Source organism: Lissotriton vulgaris, chromosome 8, assembly GCF_964263255.1.
Source record: "Lissotriton vulgaris chromosome 8, aLisVul1.2, whole genome shotgun sequence".
Taxonomy (NCBI): Eukaryota; Metazoa; Chordata; class Amphibia; order Caudata; family Salamandridae; genus Lissotriton; species Lissotriton vulgaris.
In genome coordinates, this window is record NC_141696.1 from 22,483,055 (window position 1) to 22,506,599 (window position 23,545).

The following is a 23,545-nucleotide window of genomic DNA, read 5'->3' on the forward strand; positions in this document are numbered from 1 at the left end:
GGTTTTGGGGGGGCAGCCATTTGTATTCCTCCATTGTTTTGCTGCACCTTGGAGAGGTCTGTTCGCGATTCCCCCGGTGCAACATTATCCTTGTTCCGATCTGTCACCTTATCCTTATCCTTTGTTAGAGGTCGAGGTTGTTGCGATGGTTTGGGGATTGTTACGCTAGGTTCTCCCCTTTGGTTATCGGCTCCAATTTTAGAATGTAATTTAACCAGAGATTTTAAAGCAAAAAAATTATCCAGTGATGTTTGTTCAAATTTCGTCCAGACGCTCCGAGAGCCCTTTCAGTCTTTCAGTTACTGGTAATATCAACGATGTCATAAGCTGCTGTATCTGTTCCATCAGAGGATTAGCTGCTATTGGGTCTTGTGTGGGATTGTCCAGTTCAATGACCGATGCAGGATGGGCATAAGTGTTTAAATTGTCACCTTCTTGCTGCTCGCCTGCTTTAGCCCCTGTGTGCACGGACTCTGGCTCTATTAAATTATAGTGAGGTTCATTTGGTTCCTACGTATTCTCTTGAGGGCCTTCAATCTGTAGGCCTTTCGCGGGGTGACTAGTCTTTTCCTTTTCAATGCATTGCGAATTACTTTTGTCGGGGGGGATAATAGATCTTGACCTGCAGGGGCTTCATGTATCATTATTACGGGCAAAGCCAATGGATCTGCTACTGTTGGGACTGGACGATTTATAGTAGCAGTATTACCTGGAGTGTTGCTTATTATCTCCGGATCAGGGATGATATCAAGAAGATTCGGATCAACAGCACAAGACTGCATGCGACTAGGAGTTACAGAAGTTAAAGGTTCTGCTGGGATAGTATTCGTTGGGGATATAGCATGTACCAATGTTCCCAAAGAAGAACGCTTATGTGCAAGATATTCCCGTGATAATCTACGTTCTGCTAGAATAATTTCCTTCTCTACAACAGACACGGCACGAGTTATAAAATTGTCCATTGTGCAAATCGTTGTGTTTCCCTCTCGCCTTGAGCTTCTACCTGAACGGGTAGCCATTGGGGAATAGGCTGACATATGGAAAGTACTAGGAAATAGTCAGAAAGCTATATAGTCCAACCTAAGCACAATAGTACCTGCGGTCTTAGGGAAGTGGCCCGACCCCACCCCTGTTGGACCCGGACGGCCACAGACGGCCCGCCCTTTGCCCGGGCTTCGCCCGGCGTCCCGCTTGCGTCCCGCAAGACGGGCCCTTGCCTGATTATGTAGATGGGGGGCGGTTGTGGGCGGGGCACGCAGGGGGGCGCTGACCGGATGTTACATGGTCGAGCAGGGACTCCTGGGAAAGTGAGTCCCTACCGCGCTACTCCCTTGCAGCCTCTCTCAGCCCCACAGTTGTTTCACACTCGCAGCAAACACGGCAGCCAGGCAGCAAACAGCGTTGGTGGGTCCTCCCACGAAGCGGCTCCCGCGATGCGGGAGCGGCGAGCTGTTGACGGTAAGGCGGGGGGCAGGGCAGCAGATGATGTCCCCACAGCGTCTCAATTTCCACAGAAGGGTCACACTGGACAAACGCTCCAAGTTCCTATTTACTGGCTTGCCGGTTGTGGGCGGGGCCCGCAGGGGGTCGCTGACCGGATGTTACGTGGTCGAGCAGGGACTCCTGGGAAAGTGAGTCCCTGCCGCGCTACTCCCTTGCAGCCTCTCTCAGCCCCACAGTTGTTTCACACTCGCAGCAAGCTCGGCAGCCAGGCAGCAAACAGCGTTGGTGGGTCCTCCCACGAAGCGGCTCCCGCGAAGCGGGAGCGGCGAGCTGTTGACGGTAAGGCGGGGGGCAGGGCAGCAGATGATGTCCCCACAGCGTCTCAATTTCCACAGAAACATAAACTTATTTAGCACACAGTAAATTAGCACAATATATGATTAACCCTTGGGGGGGTCACAAACCATATATTAAGAAAGTGGTATAAGAACCACGACTGACATAGATACAAGGCCTAGAGCCTGTAGAACCGCTGGGGCCACCGGGAACCCCCCACAGGGGACCCACTGGGGACGCGTGCATTGTCTAAACACAGCCGCAAATCACCATTATTTTCTATGGGGAAAGTCGCAGTTGGAAAATTACAAGTTAAGGACACTTAGAAGAGTACTTGGAGCAAACCCTTTAAGAACTAGGCAGTTCTAGAGTCAATACCCTCGGAAGCATCGCAGTACTTGAGTTACCTCACCCAGGGAAGCCAGGTGCATAGGTGTCTTTTGGTGTTTGGTTTCATTGTCGTTTACAATGGCGAGCTGCTGAAAAGTGCTGCAGGCGACCAAGTCGAAAGTGTCCGGATGGATCCAAGCCTGGATCGGAGTCGAGAAGAACCTGAAAGTAGAGGGGACAGAGCCTGGGTCACAAGCCATTGACCAGGAAGGCGAGGAAAGGATGCCAACCGATGTCTGGTGATTTCAGGTGAAGAAGGTGAAGCTTGACTCTTTAGCCACGAGGACCAGGAGGTGTCGACGATGATTACGTGCTGGATTTGAGCTGTCCCACAAAGGATGTTGAGTGCTGCGATATCGGTTTCCAGATTGGACCTAATAAAGCCTTGGCAACTGCAGCCCATGCAGGAAGGAAAGATTGGCTTCAGTGCAGACCAGAAGGTCTGAGGTACTCACCCTTTGGAGGGGAGTCAGGGCACATCAGGAGCAACCAGGAAAGCCCAAGAAACTGAAGAGTTACCTTCGGGGGGGACCCACCAGTTGACGGACCAGGGATCAAGAAGGATCCTCAAGCAGAATTGCTAGAAGTGGCGCCACGGAACACTTGTTGACTGTAGGCCCACAATCTTCGGTGCAGATGGTGCTCGGGCTTGGACTACAAGTAGCCCAATGCACAACTTCGGGAAAGCTCGGAAAGTAGGTTACCTAGCAAATGTGCGCAGTGTCCAGGCGTACCGGTTCCACGTCACTAGTGAGGGCTGTGGGTCTCAGCTTTGCTGGGATCTCGGGTCGGCCTCGGAGAAGTCTGGAAGTCTGGGTCCTGTGTCACAAATCCATCGGGATCTGGCGGGACCCTTGGAAATGCAGACCGGCAAGACGCTTCTTTGGTTCCTGTTTGAACAGGGGAGTCACTCCTTGACCCCAAGGGAGATTCTTCCATCTTCTAGTCGAAATAGAATGTCGAAGTTCCAGGATATATGTTACAGAGTTTTGTCCAGGGTAATCTAAAGTCCTAGGGACTGGGTTCCAATACTTATACTAAGTTTAGGGTCTGGACTAACTCTAAAGTACCACCTATGGGAGTACCTGGGGTGAGGGTGGTTACACCCCTTCCCCTTTGTCCAGTTTTGCACCAAAGCAGGGACTGTGTGCCCCAGAAACCGGTTTGAACTGGGATATGCACAGGGACACCAAGTGTGCCCCCAGCACTGTCTGAAAAGCATTCTCTGAATGCACCACCCAGCCCGATACACTAAAGCTTGTCTGGGATGTGGTTACAGGAAACTTATTGTCCAGGCCTCCCCTGACGGAGTTTCGTCCAGCAGCAGGAGGTCAGACCTGTGTCTGTGGCTGTTTCATCCATTTTGTGATGCCAGGGCTCTTTAAAACTATTACCGGCTAGACCAGTGTGTACATGTGTCTTCCTCTAGAAGGGTGGAATTCTACCCCCACCGCCAGGACTGGCAGAGGGGTAGGATTCCAAAGTGTTTGACACCAAGCACGACATGTTTCCATGCAGCCATTCCAAAGTTAGCATTAACCACAATGTTATAATGCACTTAAGAGTATATGGTCTGGCTGCATCACAGAACAGCTACAGAGAAGTGATTCTGAAAGCTGCAGAGGGGTCCTACTCATGCATGGGCACTCTCTCACACAAAACCAAGCACTCTGCCTTCAGGATTGATAAGGTCTGCCATAGGAGTGACTATTAGGTTTATATGTGTCAGTGATATAAGGTAGATATAGATAACCTATATCTCAGTAAGGGGTGCATGTATCACCTTACCCAGGCTGCAGTAGCAGACCTGTGGTGCCATTTTGGAAGGCTTCCCAGGGGTGGCATAATACATGCTTCAGCCCATGGTAGGCCTCTGGGTTAGCTATGCCCTTAGTACCTAAGGTACCATATACTAGGGACTCACAAGGGTAACTCAGTAACCAATCTGGAGTGTACCTAATGTACATGGAATCAATTTAGAGAAGAAGCAGCTAGGCTGGGGTCCTGGTTAGCAGGGATCCCAGCCATACTAAGCCAAAAAACCATCAAAACACCAGACGAAAATGGGGCAACCATGCAGTACAAATCCACCTTCCTACAGCATTAACAAGCATGAGTTGGAGAGTGTGTTCTGTAGTTTGAGAGTGCGTCGTAGTTAGTGAGAAATGTACGAGGTTGGCTCTCTGTGTTATGGGAATGTTATATAAGTGTTTGGGTGGTTTTGGTATGTGTGTGATTGTGGGGCTTGGCAGTATGGGCTTCAGGGTAAGACACATGATTGTATCTTACCGTATATGTTTCAGAAGAACAGGGGTTCTGGCCCAAGGCCATATGAAGCTCAAACAGGCAATGCCCTTGTCTGTGTCTTCCCTTTGCTGTGAATGCCTGGGGAATGGGGTGCTCTGAAATATTGAAGTAGGGTGAAGGCAAAAAGGGAGAGAGTAGGTAGCTTATCTAAACACATATATTTGTGGAATGTGATTTGCTTGTCAGGGCAAGAAAAACACTATATAATAATGCAAGCTCAAAAACCAAAAACAATATTCAAAATGGTGAGGATCTGTGATGACTCTGTAGCACTTTGGTGAATTTAGACAAGTGCCAGCTTGTATCTATAAAGATTAAGCATGCGACCGCAGGCCCAAGGGGAGGTGAAAGAGATAGGAGAGGGTTATTGCAAGAAGCATTCTGGATTATTAAACTGGAGATGTGGGGCCTCATTTATGAAAAGTGAAGCATCGCTGTGTGAAAACAGCGATGCGTCACTTTTCATTGCGCCCTCCTTGCGACACCAATGATGCGTCATATTTACAGTAGGACGCATCATGTCGCAAGGAGTTACAGATACGTCAGTATTTCTGACGTATCTGTAGGCGCAAACGTGACGCATTGCTGGAGTGTGTCACAAAAGTGACGCAACTCCAGCAATGTGTCCTTTCACATGGAGCAAGCCCCATGTGAAAGGGCTTGCGTCTGTCTTATGCCTGCTGTGAGGCAGGTGTAAGATTTTGACGCATTTGATTCCTAGAAGTTGCGCAGTGAAATCTCATAGATTTCACTTCCATGACCCTTACTTGTGTCGGAACGCCCCCCTTGCATACATTAAACCAGGCGCAGGTATAATGTGGCGCAGGGGTTTACAAAGTGATGCATCGACCTAGATGCGTCACTTTGTAAATATGGCACAACAAGGTGCATTTTTTATGCCACCGGCGGCGTAAAAGTGACGCAAGGGCTCATAAATGAGGCCCGTGGTTTCCAAGGACAATTTACGATGCTTTTAGTCTTTCCAGTTGATTATACTTCTTTTGATTTGTACCTTTCATTCTTTTAATTAGAGTATTCTCAGTACATGTTCAGCTTCTGAAAATGAAATGCACTAGTATCTGCTTCCCCCACTAGTAACATACTGGTGGCCACCGCATAGCAGAAAATGTGGTGACCGAAAAAAAAGTTAAACAGTAATGTACTTCGTATTTGTGGTCTTGTTTCAGTGACAGGATTCTAGTTTTCAAGCAAAAAACTTCACTCTGTTCTCAAATTCTAAATGGAAATACTTTTTTTGTATTGACATCTCTCACTGTTCAACCTTTTCCTATTACTAGAGGAAACAGCACCTACCTGCTCAGGTAGATAGAGAAAAGGTTATCGGGAATCAAACCCTGGTTCCACATGTTGTCGAACACGGTGGTAGTTCCATCATTATACATATCGGGATAGGATAGTCCCAGGAAGCCATCATAAGGCACACGAGCAAATCTGTAGCTCTCAGCATTGGTCAAAGTAAAGGCCTGGTTGGTGACCACAAGACTTCCAACCTCAAAGGAGAAAGAAGTCAGAACATGTTCAGCTTTATCTTTGTAATTTAAATATGTGAATAGCTTCATTCAAGAAAAGAAGAAGAAGGTACATGAAATGTAACTCAGTGAGACAGACAGGACATCCCTTCTAACACACGGCTTGATGAAGCCCCCAGCCATGGGGCATCACAGTCATTGAAAACAGGACTCTTTGATCCTGAGAGAGCGCAATTTGAATGCAGAGTATATCGTAACCATATTTAGACGTATATGTTATAAACGTAGGAATGAAACGTATATCGTAATGTAAAGTTGACAATTATAACATAAAAGCCAACGAATATGATAACATGCTATAGGAAATGTAAATGTATTTGCATGTTAAAATGCATTAGATTTAGAAGGCCTGTATACATGATGGGTATATGTAGAAATGTAGAAATGCTTATGAAATGTAGAACATGCACAGTAGAATTCGCGTATATGTGTAACTTTAAATGGAGAAGCGGCGAGAAATGTAATGTGGAAAAGCATAAACGTATATGATAATGTAACCAAGGAGAATGCATAAGTTATATTCTATACAGTCGTATTCTATATATATATATGTCTAATGTAGAATGTATTTAAGTATAACTAGGGCGTTTGTTAAAAGTACGAATATATAAATGTAGGCCAAAGGTTATACTGTATAGAGAGTTTTCTGTAGGAATGCTGGAAGAGTTTAGGTCATTTGTGTTTGTAACCTGACTGACCAAGAGTTCGAAGGAGCATAGTCACAAGAATGTAATTTAGAGGGTTTGTAAAAGTCGTAAATAGTTTGATGTGGACGTGAGAGCCGAGAAGTCTAGCACTTGTTAGATTTAAGGTGACAATGCCGGACAGAACATGTTGCTCGAACGTGAGGAGAGGCATATGTTGAAGTGGACTATGTTTTGACAAGACCATTCACATGATCTAGAAGGTTAAGAAGTGTACAGATAAGTTAAGGCCTTGTCCAAGTTTCTATGACACTTGAGCCGAAAGAGTCAATAAATGTCGACGATGAGATGATGAAGATGACATCGAAAGGAGAAGGGTCAACTTAACGAACGACGCAAGGAATGGACCAATGGAAGAAGCAAGAAGTTGACATCATCGGGGGAAGTCCGTGGTGGGCGTCAAGGGGCGTTCCACCCACACTGAGATTGTGTATTTTAGGGACAGCACCCCGAGAAATTAGAAATTGGGAGATTAGGAACAGCGAGACGAATTGCTCAGAACAAGGGCGAAGGGTAGATGCCTTGAGCAGATGCGCTAAGACATCAGAGAGCAAGGGAGCAGTAGGCCGAGGACCCTTAGAGAGCGGATGGGTAGGCAGATAGGGTACTGTTTCTGAAACTTAAGATTTCCTTTAGAGGCTAAAGAGAGTTTGAACTTCTTTGGAAGTCAAACTGCTGACACCTTTTTAGGGAAGAAGCTGGCGAAGTAGGGTTGACACTTAGTATAGAGTAGGGACAGATTAACTTGATGATTGTTTTTATCTTACTGCAGATGACGCAGAAGGAACCACTTCACACCGAAGCTTAAGAGGCTGATATTGAAACTGATTTTGTAAATTGTATACCTTGAGATTTTATCCTGAGTGGATTGTATCGTATTCAAATTAATCTTTATATAAACTCTTAAAACTTTATCAGTTGTAAGTGGTTCTTCAGAGTGGCGTCAGTTAATGGGGTTTTGTCTAACCAAGGAGGGGGTGGTCCTTTCCTCAATGACAGATAAGAGCGGTCCAAAATAGACGAATGGGATTCTTTATTAAATTTATCATACTCATAAATTGATATCAAAATCTCATTCCCCGCAGTTGGTAGCAGAGTATGATGGTTATCTTCTTGAGGAAGACGACCTAGGCCAGGTTAGTTTACCCCAAGGTCCCTAGTCATCGTCGACCAGAAGAAGAATCGCAGCCGAAGACACGGTGCTGATGGTGCGTCGAGAGAAAAGCAGCAGAATCGGTCGAGAGTGAGTATAAGGGTCATGCGTTGTAAGATTGCGGTGTTATATGTTGTTCCTGTGTTGTAATGTCAAGCGGAGTTGAATGCCTGTAGTGTGATTGGGGGAAGGTTGTGAGCGCGCGCAACCGGATGAAATCTTATGTCCAGAGGACTTAAGTGGTTCGGGTGTATCGAACACCCAGAGTAATTTGTCTACCGTTGAAAGGGGGTCATGAGGTACCATTGATTTCCCGACAGACCGATGATAGGGGGAGCGTATGTGTGAGTGAATGAGTAACGCACGCTGGTCGTACGTTTACTGTGTGTAAGTAACCTATCAGTTGAGGCAAGTGTCCGACCGTAAGAGGAAAGACGCTGTGCCAGTTGAGGTAGCAATTACAGTTAGACTGTGGCCGTACAGTCAGAGAAAAGTGATCGCTTGGACGGAAGTAGTCATTTTTCGATGTATGAATGAAAACGCATGTGAGATCGTGAAACGAGTTGAGAGACGAGGGAAGCTGCTGAAGGGACAAGAGACGTCAGCGTAAAGCGACGCTGAGATTGGTCGGTTGGCATAGAACTGTGCTGGGATAGGCGGATTAGCGAGAGTCGTACAGGGATTGGTGGTTGTTATCAAGACACAAAGAACTGAGAAATATTGTAAGTTATCAAAATGAAGTGTTTTAAGGGTTTAGGAAAAATCTTTAAAAAGAAAAGGAGAAATTTACATGCCGGAGAAGAAGCTCCGCCAGAAGGCACACCAGTATATCATATGGCAGTCAATGTAGGCTTACACTCGATATTATGGATTTCCGAGTGGCACAGACTAACTGAAGGGCAAAAAGAACTGGCGTTTCCAAGATTTGGAACGTTCAAATTAGAAGTGTTGAATCAACTGAAGGCGACGATGCTTTCAACGAGACCTCTACCAAGGCCAACACAATTCGAAGCTCTTGGTGTGTGGTTTAGAACAGCACACGAAAGGGGCGTAAAGAGGCGCCAAGAAAGAGTGAGAAGATCGGTAAAGGCGGTGCAGGAAGCTAAATGGGACGATGAAGCTAAGAAATGGAGGGTGCAGAAGATAGAAGCAGATAAACTGTACCCGATGTTGGAAGTTGCGGGAGAAAAGAAACCTCTAGAACAGGAAGATGAGGAAAGCGAGTCGGAGGAGGAACTGCTAGAGAGGCTATTGACAGACAGACCACCTCCATACAGTGGGGAACTTGCGAGTCCCATATTACCGCAGACAGACAGAACTAGGTGGGGGGAATATAAGTCGATCCCAGTAACAGAGTGGGACGCTACCAAGGCTGAGGAGATACCCCAAATTAGTTCAGAACAGAGAGTAGTGGGAAGATTTGTGGTCCAGAAGGCTCCAGAGACGCAATGCGCTAGGTCGTACCAAATGCCGGACGCTTTACAGGTCCCGGTCACCATAGGCCCTATTGTGTCAATCTACAACCCGGAAGGGGTCCAGCAGGATGAACAGGCACAATGGGACACTGAAGGAGCAGAGAATAGGAATGCCACAATGAATACCCACAGGCAAATACGAGCACCAATAAGTCGGAGTACCCCATTAGATTCTGCAACGGGTCCCAGAGTAGAACAGCGAGGTCGAAGAGGGTCAATGGATTTGAGGGGTCCTAAACCGAAAACCCATAAGGAATTAAGGGAATACCTGAGAGAATGGGACGCCGCCGAAGAAGCGCGGAATAGAAGTTTAGAAACGGGATCCGAGTGGAGAGAGCAGGATAACAAGATTCTCTCTCATTGTGGAGCGGGTGAAAGCAGCCCCGAGTGGGAGAGAGGAAGTCAAGAAAGCAGAAGAGACATTTGTCCTACTGATAACAGCAATAGGTTAATGTGCGAAGATAGAAGTACAGGGTGTGGCGAAGTGCCTCGCGTCACCTTCAGTGAAGGGGAACGGAGGACACAGGAGTACCGGAATACCTTTAGGTGCACACACCATGCCCCGGGGGAGGAGGCAAGACATTGGAGTCACGGAAACATGGAGAGTCGCGAAGCGTCTCGACATGCATCTGGTGGTAGCGGTCGGAGTCATGAAAATATAGGGAGTCGCGAAACGTCTCGCCATCCATCTGGTGACCACGAAAGAGATCGCGGGAGCATGGGGAGCCATGAAGGTCCTTATCGTCTGTTAAGTGATACCAGACAGCAAGCGAGTTACAGTGGTTTAGAGCAGAACGGTGAATCCTATCTCATAGCTGGAGAAACCGAGCCTAGAAGACGGAATGTAGGGTTGGAGGATAGAGCATTATTCCACCATACCCCACGTGAAGACGGAAAGGCTTGGGATCTCGAGGGGTGGGAACGAAGAGAAGGAAGCAGAGCTCCTCATAACTCACCTGTGCTCAGGCGTAGGGCGCATAGTGGAGGTGAGAGAGATATGAGAGAAGAACACAGAACTGAGATGCTGAAAGCGGAAATAAAAGCAAAACGACTTGACGTAATGAGTTTGAAGGCAGATCTGGATGAATTGATTGACGGTACAGTGTCATTAGAGAGATTAGCCTCGTATACACCAGATGAGATACTGTTCTTATCGAAAGATATTACTCGAAGAGCGAGGTCAGCTCATGAGAACTTATCTAATTTGGCAAACAGGTACATGGTAGACCTGTCACGAACTAGGGCTTTACAGAGCAACCATAGGCTAACATGCACGGATCAGGATTTGGATGACCGTAGAACGATCGCGCTGAAGGTTCACATAAGGGAATTGATCATAAGTATCAGGATATGGAGAGATCTGGATAGATGGGAGGAAAGATGGTCCAAGAAGGGCTCCGTTAGACGGAGTGTGCTTGAGAAGTCCCAGGATGCAGACTTGATGAGAATGGAAGCCTTCCCGTTGCGAGAAATCGCGAATGGAAGCTACGTTCATGTGCCCTGGAGTAGGGGGGATTTGGCGGCGTTTACCAATTCCTTCCCAAAGCTTAGGGATAACCCTGTTGAGTGGTACAAGCAGGTAGAAAGATTCGTGAAGATCTCGAAGGTACTGTGGATCGATTTGAACACACTGTTCGATATCGTAGTACCCGGAGACTTGTGGACGGCGTGTAAGCTTAGTGTTGACTGGCCCACTTGTGAGCCAACGAGAGAAGCCAGGACTAATGGTCTATCTCATAGAGTCATGGAAAAATACGAGAGGGTAATAACATGGCTAAAAGAGAAAGTGCCGGTGCAAGACATAGACTGGGTAAAGATAGATCGAACTACTCAGGAACCGAAAGAGACAGTTCATGAGTTTTACGAGCGATTGCTGAAAGCATTTAAGCAGTACAGCGGGTTAGATGTGATGGATCCAAAGGACATTGGACAGTTTGTTTCAAAGTTTGTCCTCGGATTGAGACCAGAAATATGCCTAATGATCCAGCAGCATCTGATCTGTTGGCAAAACAAACCTTTAGACGAGATTTTGAGATACGCAAGGTATTGTAGTGACGAGATAGACTCTAAGGCAAAGAAGCTTAAAGAAAAGTTAATGCTAGTGCAAATGCAAGCTGCTGGGAAGGATAAACAGCGGCAGCAGGGAACGGGAACGCTGGCAAAGAAACAGAATAATCAGAGCAGAGATGAGGAAGAAAGACCAAGACCGAGAATGGATATCGCGACACTGAAAAAGACGACGAGATGCCATCAGTGTAATGAAGTAGGACACTGGCGACGCGAGTGTCCTTACAATGTTGAGTCAGGGGAATTAGAACAGGAGGAGGAGGAGGTTCAGCACAACGTGGTTAAGGGAGCCACAGTCCCGAAGGGCAAGTTTGTCAAAGGGGGGACTCAGACTCCTCGAGCCCCGTTTCCTCAACCACCTCGCATCTCAAACGGAGGGAAAACCTACAGACAGATGCCATTGTTTGTAGGAGGAGAGGAATGCTACTACGTTGATCCTCTTACAGGGCAGCGGGCGAGTAGGGAAGAAGACTGTACTCTAGGAGCCGCCTTGGAAGTAGACCAGAGAGGACCATACGTAGAGGCGGAAATAGCGGGATGTCCTACAACCTTTTTGGTGGATACAGGGGCCACTCGATCCACGTTAAGATCTGCGGTAGTCCCGGGTCTGCCAATATCGGGAGAAACGGTACAGGTGGTAGGAGTCGCGAACAAAAGGATGACAAATCCCTTGACCGAACCAGTGTCAGTAAGGATAGGGAACTACAGTGATGAACATCAGTTCGTGATCTGTGATTCTAGTCCTGTGTGCTTACTAGGGAGAGATTTGCTGTGCAAACTAAATTGCACGATACATTGCACACCAGAAGGAGTAGAAGTGCAGACCAATGATGAGGATGCTGATTTTAAAGTCATGAAGTCGCAGGAATGCGTGGAATTATATCCTACCTTAACAGTGGAGGAGCTTCCACAGGACTTGAGGGAGAAAGTGTCAGCTGAGGTGTGGGATTTTACTGGAGAAGAAATAGGACTGATCAAAGGAGTGGAACCAGTAAAGATCTTGGTAAGACTCAATGCTGAGTATCCAAGAACACCACAATACAAGTTGACACCAGAGACGATTGCAGGAATAAAACCTGTGATCGAATCCATGATTAAGCAGGGAATACTGAAGGAGATCGTGGGTAGTCCATGTAACTCCCCGATCATGGGTTTGCAGAAACCTAGTGGAAAATACAGAATAGTACAGGATCTTCGGAAGATTAATAATATTGTTGTCTCATGTTGTCCAGTGGTACCGAATCCATCAGTGATATTATTTCAGATACCGTTCCAGGCTGAATGGTTTACCGTGATAGATTTGTGCCAGGCTTTCTTTTCGATACCTTTAGATGAAGAGAGCCAGTATCTTTTCGCTTTCAAACTGGAAGATCGCGTCTTAACATGGTGTCGTATCCCTCAGGGGTATACAGAAAGCCCGTCGATCTTTAACCAGTTATTGAAACGAAATCTTGAGAGTCTAGTACTGCCCAAGAATTCAGTTCTGGTCCAGTACATAGACGACCTCCTGGTTGCGTCAGAAACTGAGGAAGCTTGCAGAGAAGACACCATCACCTTGTTAAATCACTTGGCCGAGAACGGACACAAGGTGTCTCCAGGTAAATTGCAATATTGTAAGACTGAGGTGCAATACTTGGGCCACAGGATCGAAAAGGGAAAGCGGAAGGTGTCTCCAGACAGAATAGAGGCGATTATGAAAATGAACGCGCCTACAACACAAAGAGAAGTCAGGATGTTTCTAGGCATGGTCGGTTATTGTCGACAGTGGATAGCAAACTTTTCACTGAAGGCTAAACCGTTATTACAACTGACGCACAAAGGAATAAGTGATCCGGTACCATGGGACAAAGATTGTTTGATGGCATTTTTGCAGCTGAGGGAGGACTTATGTCGTGCCCCGGCTTTAGGGATGCCTGATTACACAAAACCTTTTTTGCTTTACTGCTGCGAGAGAGAGGGATGCGCTTTAGCGGTATTAGCACAGCTCCATGGAGATGCGCGCAGGCCAGTGGCGTACTTTTCGGCTACATTAGATCCAGTAGCCGCAGCGTTGCCCGGATGTCTCAAATCCGTAGCTGCAACGGGTGTCAGCATTGAACGATCTGAGAGCGTAGTCATGGGTCATCAGTTGGAGGTGTATGTACCACATTCTGTAGAACTGTTGATGACCAGGACTAAGACTCAGCATCTGACGAATAGCAGGCTCACACGCTACGAGCAGGTCATACTGGCTGCCGAGAATGTGACCCTGAAGAGATGCTCTGTCTTGAACCCTGCAACTTTGATGCCACTTCCGAACGAAGTGGACGATGAAAATTGTACAGAACATGACTGCCTCGATGTGACTGAACTATGTACCAAACCAAGACCTGATATCGTAGATGAGCCATTGACAGACCCAGACGAAATTTTCTTCGTTGATGGTTCATGCGTAAGAAACGATGTCGGTCAGCTGAGAGCAGCTTATGCAGTATGCACGATTACCAGAGTTATAGAAGCCGCTTGCCTGGAAGGAGTCCACTCCGCACAGGTAGCTGAAATTGTGGCTTTGACTCGTGCTTGCCTAGCAGGCGACAGACTTCGAGTCACTATATACACCGATAGCCAGTATGGTTTCGGCGTAGTTCATGATTACGGGCAGTTGTGGTCTCAAAGAGGTTATATGACCTCCTCGGGTTCTCCGATTAGGAATGGAGAATTCGTGAAACTTCTGTTAGAGGCTTTACAAAAACCTATGGCCATAGCTGTGGTCAAATGTGTAGCTCACACCAAAAATGTTGATTTTGTATCGCTAGGAAATAGGTACGCAGACGAAGTAGCGCGTTATTGCGCAGAGCAGGGATATTCTCACACTGACGTGAAAGTGGGGGGAATCCAGGAAAGAACTGAACTGACTATGTTATTGGATACTGTAGATACATGGGATGAGTTGAGAGCAGTACAGGAAAATGCACCAGATGAGGAGAAAAAGAGCTGGGAAACAGCAGGTTGTGGGAAGAGTGAGATGAACTTTTGGGTTTCTGCCGACGGAAGGGCAGTTTTACCAAATGAACTCATTAGTCCAATGGCAAGAAAATTGCATGGATCAGCACACATAGGAAGAGATGCTATGGTGAGAGTATTCAGACAAACATGGTTCAATCCTAAGTTTAGAATAGCGGCAGAAGCAGTGTGTCAGCGATGTACGATCTGTCAGCAACTGAATGTGGGTAAGAGAACACCAGTTACCTTGAGTCATATAGGAAGGTCTGGGGGGCCTTTCAATAGGATGCAGATTGACTTCATAGAAATGCCTCCATGCAACAGACTCAGATACGTTTTAGTGATTGTCTGCATATTCTCTAGATGGGTTGAGGCTTACCCTACACGTAGATGCGATACACTTACAGTAGCAAAGCTGTTACTTAGAGAGTTGATACCGAGGTTTGGGGTGCCATCCTCTTTGGAATCGGACAGAGGAACTCATTTTAATAGCGAAGTGGTGAAGATGCTGTGTTCAGCCTTGAATATCGATCAGAAGTTACACTGCAGCTATCGACCAGAAGCTTCAGGGATCGTAGAGCAAATTAATAGTACTATCAAGTCCAGACTGGCTAAAGTTTGTTCATCGACATCCCTGAATTGGCCAGACGCACTTCCAGTAGTTCTTATGAGCATACGTAGCACACCAGATAGAAGAACAGGCCTCTCTCCACATGAAGTGCTAATGGGGAGAGCCATGAGATTGCCATCGGTTCCGACTGCAGCGCTAGTGAACATCACAGACGATTTGATCTTGGACTACTGCAAGGGACTATCTGATGCCGTTAATTCTGTGTCCCTCCAGGTCCAGGCTGCAGAGGTTCCGTCAGTACAAGACTTGTGCCATGACCTGAGTCCAGGAGACTGGGTCCTGGTGAAGAAGCATGTCAGGAAGAACTGCTTAGACGTGCGTTGGCGAGGACTGTTTCAAGTCATACTTGTAACGAATACCGCAGTGAAGTGTGGAGGTCTGCCGAACTGGATACATGCCTCGCACACCCGAAGAGTGCCAACACCTCCAGAAGACACAGCTCCTCTCTCGGATGAGAATCCGGCGGGAAGCGGAGAAACCATAGAGGGGAAAAGCCAAGCTGTGGAGGTGAGCGAAGAAGCTGAAACTGTGTTGGAACAGGTCGACGAAGGTCAAGACACTAGCGAGACCGAAGTCGTCTCAGGAGAAGACAGTAACTGGGAAACTGAATCGGAAACTGAGCAAACTGAGAGTGACCAAGAGACGGGTCCAAGGACAAGGAGCAGAAAGACGGGAAGCGACAAAGCCGTTTGGCCGGAGAGAAGGAAAAGGCCAAATTCGGAAGGAAAGAACGAAAGAACTCTTGCTCCTGTCGCTGAAGAGTCGGATCAGGAGGAAGAAACGGCAGATTCAGGAACTGAGAGTCCACGAAGATCAAGAAGGGTACGTGTGCCCTGCAGAAGGTACGCCACCCCAGAGTGGACTTATCTAGCAGATGTATTGGGGACAGAAATCTGGGAGAGTGAAGAGTGTGAAAGTAATCGATCTCGATCCATTTGTGGCAGTGGAGATATGGATGTTGGCACCTGGACTCGAGACTGAGGGGTTACTGACTTTCACACTTCCCATACCCCCACGCTTGAGTAAAATTCAAGATCTAGTGCTAAAAAGATTACAGTTTCCAACAGCTGGTCAACAAATGACAGAAGAAGAAGAAAAAGTTATTCGTTTTGAACTATTAATAATTGTTGTGAAGGCTGCAGGTCCGAGAATAATTGTTGATGCATAAAAGATTTTTGTACGTATGTTATAAAGAAGAAGATAACCTAGCACCGAGTGGAAAGAAGAATAAAATTAGGGATTACATTTAGAGGACGGAGAAGGGCTAGGGTTGTCTGCTGCTAAGAAGAGAAAAGACATTGTTGCGAAAAGATACCTGTTGATAAAAGCACTTTAAAGACTGTGAAAACAAAAAGCAACTGAAGACTGAACAGAGAGAACTTTTGCTAAAGAAGCGAGGTACGCTGTTTTGATAACATGGAGAACGGCAACCCAAACAGGAAAGCTAGATGTATAGTAGGTACACTTATAGCAATAGTGATGTTTCTCATAATTACAGTAGTTACAATATCGTACATAATAGGACATGAAAACGATAAAGAAATAGCAACTGTAAAATTTGTAACGACTTTGAAACCTGCTCTTGTGGGAAAGAAGGAGGAGAGCACTGTTATACGTGAAAAGGCGTTACTTGCAGATGAAGCTCGTAGATTACACATAGATGAGTCACAGGGAAATTTTAGGTCAAATGCATATGCCAAATTATTGTACGAATATATCGATGCCATGGAGGCCAAAGATTGCTACGTTTGTATGCAATTGCCGGCTTCTGTAGACGAAGGCATTAGGTATCACCATCTCCCATTGACTTATGGGATAACATGTAGTTTACTGCTTAGTATATTTTATGGTAGAGAAGGATTTGAGTACTACTTTTCAAATTATGATTCGGTACTGCCTGAAGTTCCGAATTATAAGCAAATGAATAAGTGGGACTATTACAAAAAGGAGGATAGACTAGCTAAATTCTTTCTTCCTTGGGACACATTAGATACATCATATGCACGTAGAAATAATCTGACTTGCAAAGTATCAGAAGTGGAGAAAAGGTTTATAGCACAAGTAGATGATCGATGCAGACGGCAGAAGATTCTAAAAATGTCAGGACAATGGAAAATAGACTGGACAGAAGAAGAGAAGGCACATAAAAAGAAAGGTAGCAATGGTCCAATAGCATTGGATAGAACGCAGAAAGGAAAGTTATGTTTAGCTCGAAGCAAGACGTATTACGAGAGTGAATTTGTAGGTGAAGTTAGTTGCGAGCACTCTTTTAAACTAGAGTATTACACGAAAGATTTTATGAAGGGAATGCAAGCTATTCCGAATGTATATTTTGTATGTGGGAGAAATGCCTATGTAAAACTGCCTGACAATTGGTATGGTTCGTGTTACTTGGCAATTGTCTTCCCCAAAATATATCATGCAAAGGATTTAGCGATTATAGAAGGAAAGGCTTCGAGGAGAACGAAAAGGGAAGTAGGAGATGCAGAAGTAGTAGGAGATGTATTTGGAGCAATGTTTCCATTGTTAGGTTGGATTCTTAACGATGTTAAGATTAGAAGGTTAGCGACAGTCGTGGATAGATTGTCTGCTAGTACTGTAAGATCATTAATGTTAGTAGAAGGTGAGATGCAGTCGATTAGAGCAATGGTTTTACAGAACAGACTTGCTTTAGATGTAATATTAGCAAAGGAAGGCGGAGTTTGTAAAGCTTTGAAAGTTCAGGAATGTTGTACTTATATTCCTGATAATTCAAAACCACTTGGGAAAGTCATACAGAACATTACACAGATTCATCAAGAAATTGGAGATTTATCAAAAATAAATGTTTGGGAAAAAGTAGGAAATGGAGTGGGAAAAGTTGGAAATTGGTTTGCTAATATAGGCAAAAGTATAGTTTGGTATATTTTAAAGCCTGTATTAATAGTATTAATTTGTATAATTACATTATTAGGATTAGTAAAACTGTATAAGTGGTATAGGTCGAACCAGTTACAAAGATCGATGAGAGACCAGGAGAGGAGACTAGCTGTCCTACAAGATCAGCAGTATAAAAGTCTGAGAACACTTGAATCGATAAAAAGAGGAACTGATGTAACTAGTTCAGTATAAACTATGTATTCAAATTGCTTTTAGTGATGACTCCTAAAAGTCATCAAAGGGGGGAACTGAGAGAGCGCAATTTGAATGCAGAGTATATCGTAACCATATTTAGACGTATATGTTATAAACGTAGGAATGAAACGTATATCGTAATGTAAAGTTGACAATTATAACATAAAAGCCAACGAATATGATAACATGCTATAGGAAATGTAAATGTATTTGCATGTTAAAATGCATTAGATTTAGAAGGCCTGTATACATGATGGGTATATGTAGAAATGTAGAAATGCTTATGAAATGTAGAACGTGCACAGTAGAATTCGCGTATATGTGTAACTTTAAATGGAGAAGCGGCGAGAAATGTAATGTGGAAAAGCATAAACGTATATGATAATGTAACCAAGGAGAATGCATAAGTTATATTCTATACAGTCGTATTCTATATATATATATGTCTAATGTGGAATGTATTTAAGTATAACTAGGGCGTTTGTTAAAAGTACGAATATATAAATGTAGGCCAAAGGTTATACTGTATAGAGAGTTTTCTGTAGGAATGCTGGAAGAGTTTAGGTCATTTGTGTTTGTAACCTGACTGACCAAGAGTTCGAAGGAGCATAGTCACAAGAATGTAATTTAGAGGGTTTGTAAAAGTCGTAAATAGTTTGATGTGGACGTGAGAGCCGAGAAGTCTAGCACTTGTTAGATTTAAGGTGACAATGCCGGACAGAACATGTTGCTCGAACGTGAGGAGAGGCATATGTTGAAGTGGACTATGTTTTGACAAGACCATTCACATGATCTAGAAGGTTAAGAAGTGTACAGATAAGTTAAGGCCTTGTCCAAGTTTCTATGACACTTGAGCCGAAAGAGTCAATAAATGTTGACGATGAGATGATGAAGATGACATCGAAAGGAGAAGGGTCAACTTAACGAACGACGCAAGGAATGGACCAATGGAAGAAGCAAGAAGTTGACATCATCGGGGGAAGTCCGTGGTGGGCGTCAAGGGGCGTTCCACCCACACTGAGATTGTGTATTTTAGGGACAGCACCCCGGGGAGGAGAGAGCAATCAGAGCAATCAGGGAAGGGAAGAGAAATTAGAAATTGGGAGATTAGGAACAGCGAGACGAATTGCTCAGAACAAGGGCGAAGGGTAGATGCCTTGAGCAGATGCGCTAAGACATCAGAGAGCAAGGGAGCAGTAGGCCGAGGACCCTTAGAGAGCGGATGGGTAGGCAGATAGGGTACTGTTTCTGAAACTTAAGATTTCCTTTAGAGGCTAAAGAGAGTTTGAACTTCTTTGGAAGTCAAACTGCTGACACCTTTTTAGGGAAGAAGCTGGCGAAGTAGGGTTGACACTTAGTATAGAGTAGGGACAGATTAACTTGATGATTGTTTTTATCTTACTGCAGATGACGCAGAAGGAACCACTTCACACCGAAGCTTAAGAGGCTGATATTGAAACTGATTTTGTAAATTGTATACCTTGAGATTTTATCCTGAGTGGATTGTATCGTATTCAAATTAATCTTTATATAAACTCTTAAAACTTTATCAGTTGTAAGTGGTTCTTCAGAGTGGCGTCAGTTAATGGGGTTTTGTCTAACCAAGGAGGGGGTGGTCCTTTCCTCAATGACAGATAAGAGCGGTCCAAAATAGACGAATGGGATTCTTTATTAAATTTATCATACTCATAAATTGATATCAAAATCTCATTCCCCGCAATCCCATCCCCTTCGCTTATTTGGGTTGGGTATAAAAAGGCAGAAAGGTAGATGATGCAACGGGTCAGGTTTGGAGATTAAGAGTCTCCTTCGAGAACATTAAATGATGAATGTATTCTCAGTGAGGTCTCCATTGTCTATTTCAGGATTTTAAATTGTTGCAAGAAAGTTTGCTAAGAATTCATGAGGAAAATGGAAGGACAGAGGTGTGGGTGACTCCTGAGCTATGGGGGTTCTTCTAGTAATGGTGTCTTTGGAGATCTTATCTGCATATAATGGTCAATGGCTAGGATCGGTTTCATGGATTACAGAGGGGAGGACAAGTAAAGGCATCACAGGTATTACACCCATCTGCAAACACCTGAGGCGAGAAATTTATGGGCAGATAATTAATTTGCAATGGAAGGAACTTCTCTTCTCTGACACCAGCAGAAAGAATCAGGTTGAAGCAGCAACTTACATTAAGAATGAAGAGGCAGTTATTACGGATTACAAAATAGGATTGAAACAATTCAGTAGAAATTAGGAATTCAATCTCTATACAGTTGGTGAATTCTAAAATGAAAGTGTCTCATGATTTGCGAGAGCCTCATACCCCCCTATGGGGGTTCTAGGTATGACGTCCCAGTGTGTCCTGGTTGCGGAGTGATCTGGGCACTTTATAATGGGTTGTGATTAGCCTCTGCAGACTGCTACACTCATGAGCCTTCTGCCTCCAACTCAATTCCTCTGCCCTTTGAGGGCACAAAAACCCTAAGCAGGCACCAGAGCCTGATTCTATGTTTAATGTAGGAACAAATAATATTGATTTGTTTTCAAATACAATATTGAGAAATCTCTGACATGCATGTAGAGGACATCTGGGCATGCTTCAGTATCTCCATGATTCAACAGGTATGTTCATCTGTGTTACCTTGAGATTTCTGGGATCTATGCCCTGGTGGAACCTAAAGAACCACTTGCTAGAGGGAGTGTATTCAGATCACCCAAGCTGCATTATCCGGCTTGGGCCACCCGACCTCAGCCGCATGTTCTCTTCTGCCAGATCATATCTGCCCCTACTTGATGTACAAGCATCTGCTTGTGCACTCTAAGATTACCCGATTGACTTTCAGTCAACCCTCCACTCAGTTTACAGGTTTATTTTGAAGGTGGCCCTTTGAAGAGCCAAGCCTGGGGCATCCTTCTATCTTCACATTGGACTCTGAAGCCCTGTAGCAGGAGAGTTATCAAACGGGACAGGAAAAAGAGTCAGTGTACCCTGGCTTCCATCTTTCTGATGGACATTTTTCCAAAGTAGCTGCTATCATCAGGCAGACCGTATCAACTTAGGCAATAGTAGTTAAGTTGCTGAACTTGTAAAGCAGAGATTAGGGGCCATATTTACAAGGAAGTAAAGCAGTGCAGTGCAACAAGCCATTTGGCTGTGCCACGCTGCGTTACTTCCAAGCAAAGGGATACATCATATTTACAACAATATGACATATTCTCGAGCTTTCCCCTGTGCTGGCGCAGAAGTAGATGCCATGTGCCAATGCAGGAACCCTTGCACCATGGTGCAAGGGTACCTGCGTTGCAGGGATGATTGTTTTTGTGCAGGAAGGGACACCTTCCTGCACAAAAACCATCACAAGTGGTGGTTTCCTCTTAATGAAAAATGAGGAGAAATGAAAGTATTTCTCCTCGTTGTGCCTCCTTGCGCCTCCCCTGGGGAGACATAGGATTCTGACGCATTCCCAAGTTTACGAAACGTTGCAAATCTGGTAATGAGGCAGAATGCATGGGTGTTGCGTTGGAAAACCCACAGGAACACCCATGGATCACTCCTTTCACGCAAACTGCTGCCTGAAAAGGGGCCGTATTTACAAAGACATGAAAAGGTAGCAGGGTGACTTTATGTGTCCTTGTTAATATGGAGCACTATACTGCACTGATAGTACGTCACAACAATTGATTCACCAGTGGCTCAAGGCGCTTGTAAATATGCCCCAAGGTTTCGAAACCAGAATTTTTAATTGAACTAAAACCATGTTATTCTGTGCAAATTATGTCATGTCTTTTTCCCTGATATTTATCTGTGTGTAATGTAAATATTTATAAATTTAAAACAAAAAAATACCTGGGCGTTCTTCTACTTACAACTATGACAATTTTATAGTCCCGGCCCCTCCTCCTGACGATACCCTGGTTTCTGTTCTCAGTCTCACATGTAGCCCAAACATGGTCATAGTCTGCAAAACTCATGCACAATCTCCAGTCCACTTACCTGGACAGTGTCATTGCCCAGTACTCCGGACACCTGCCCCATGCCATAACCAAGGACACTCTGTACATTGTTGGACTTGAAAGTTGAAGAACTGGCAGGATCAAAACGCCAGCGATTTCCTGCGGATAAACAAGTGTTTAATGCTTAACGACAAGGAAGACAAGATCATGTATCAGCTAAGAACACTTGAATGGTACCAACGTGACCATTTGCCACTTTAATGGGAAGGTGCTGGGGCTCTCACTCCAGCTCATGCCTCCCATTGGTGGTCTTTTTTGTCTTTTGTGAAACCTTGTCTGTGTCCCTGATCTTGAACTTTGACCGATGACTGAGATCAGTTTTTGTTCTCCAGCTCTTGTGTTCCACTGTGAAAAGCTCAATACTTACCCCCAGTGAAATTGTGCTGGTAACAAGAGAGTGACTGAAAAACATTAGACATGATGGCATCGACCTAGAAATACCATCTGCTTTATCAATATCGTTCATCTGAAAGTGAAGCCTGCGACCTTGGGCAGAGGACTCTGCTAGGACAGATAACTTGACAGCACTGAAGACACTTAGGGACTTTAGGGGCATATTATCAAGCAGGGCGTTAAAATTATCGCCGTTTTAGCGGCAAAAAACTGCTGCTAAAGCGGTGATAATGGGCTTGATAATATGCCCTGGAGAATCCCAATAGAAGCCCAGGTTCACACCAGAAAATGGGCTTCTATTGGAATCACAAGGCCATATTATCAAGCCCATTATCGCCGCTTTAGCGGCAGTTTTCTGCCGCTAAAACTGCGATAATTTTAACGCCCTGCTTGATAATATGCCCCTTAGATCCTGTTTGAAGTTCTCCCCACAGCACACATGACCATTCCATTGGTTTGGGTGGTTGCTTAATAGACCTTTGCAAATGTTAATGAGTCTCTTTAAGATAGCTCTGGACAAAGATGATGGATAGAATGATCAAGCAAGAAAGGATGCATCAGCCATCTCTAGAGCCCCCCCCCGGTGACCACTGGCTCAAAGTCCCCGAGGAGGCATCCCTCTGTCTCCACCGACAAACAACGGGACATTCGATAGAGAAGGAAGTGAAGCAGCAGGATATCTTGAATGCACTAGGAAGTGGCAAGAGAGCTTTTCAGGCACAAACCAACCTTCAACCTTTGGTAATGGTGGTTTAACCATGATAACTTGCTGTCGAAAGTCACTTTGAGATAGTCACATTGTTTTACTATTTAAACTGAAGTGTATCCTAGAAGCCGTTCCATGGATTTAGCTGCCTGCCCAAAGGTCAAGGGGGCATATTACCAAGGGTGACGATAGGCAATTATCGCCGGTTTAGCGGCAATAATTCTATTGCTCTATTAGCAAGCTGTCGCTAACTGATATTAGCGACAGCTTTTAGGCGATAGCGAGCGGT

General features: G+C 45.1%; 1 protein-coding gene across 1 annotated transcript in view; it reads right to left on the bottom strand.

The window, feature by feature from the left end:
• The window catches only part of LOC147693267 (pepsin A-like), a 100,605-nt gene that overhangs the window by 49,107 nt on the left and 27,953 nt on the right, over positions 1-23,545 (bottom strand). The window contains exons 4-5 of the mRNA XM_086933660.1: positions 22,138-22,256; positions 5,791-5,987 (exon numbers count right to left, since the gene is read on the bottom strand). Coding sequence (XP_086789786.1) covers positions 5,791-5,987; positions 22,138-22,256 — 316 coding nt within the window. The remainder of the gene's footprint in view (positions 1-5,790; positions 5,988-22,137; positions 22,257-23,545) is intronic.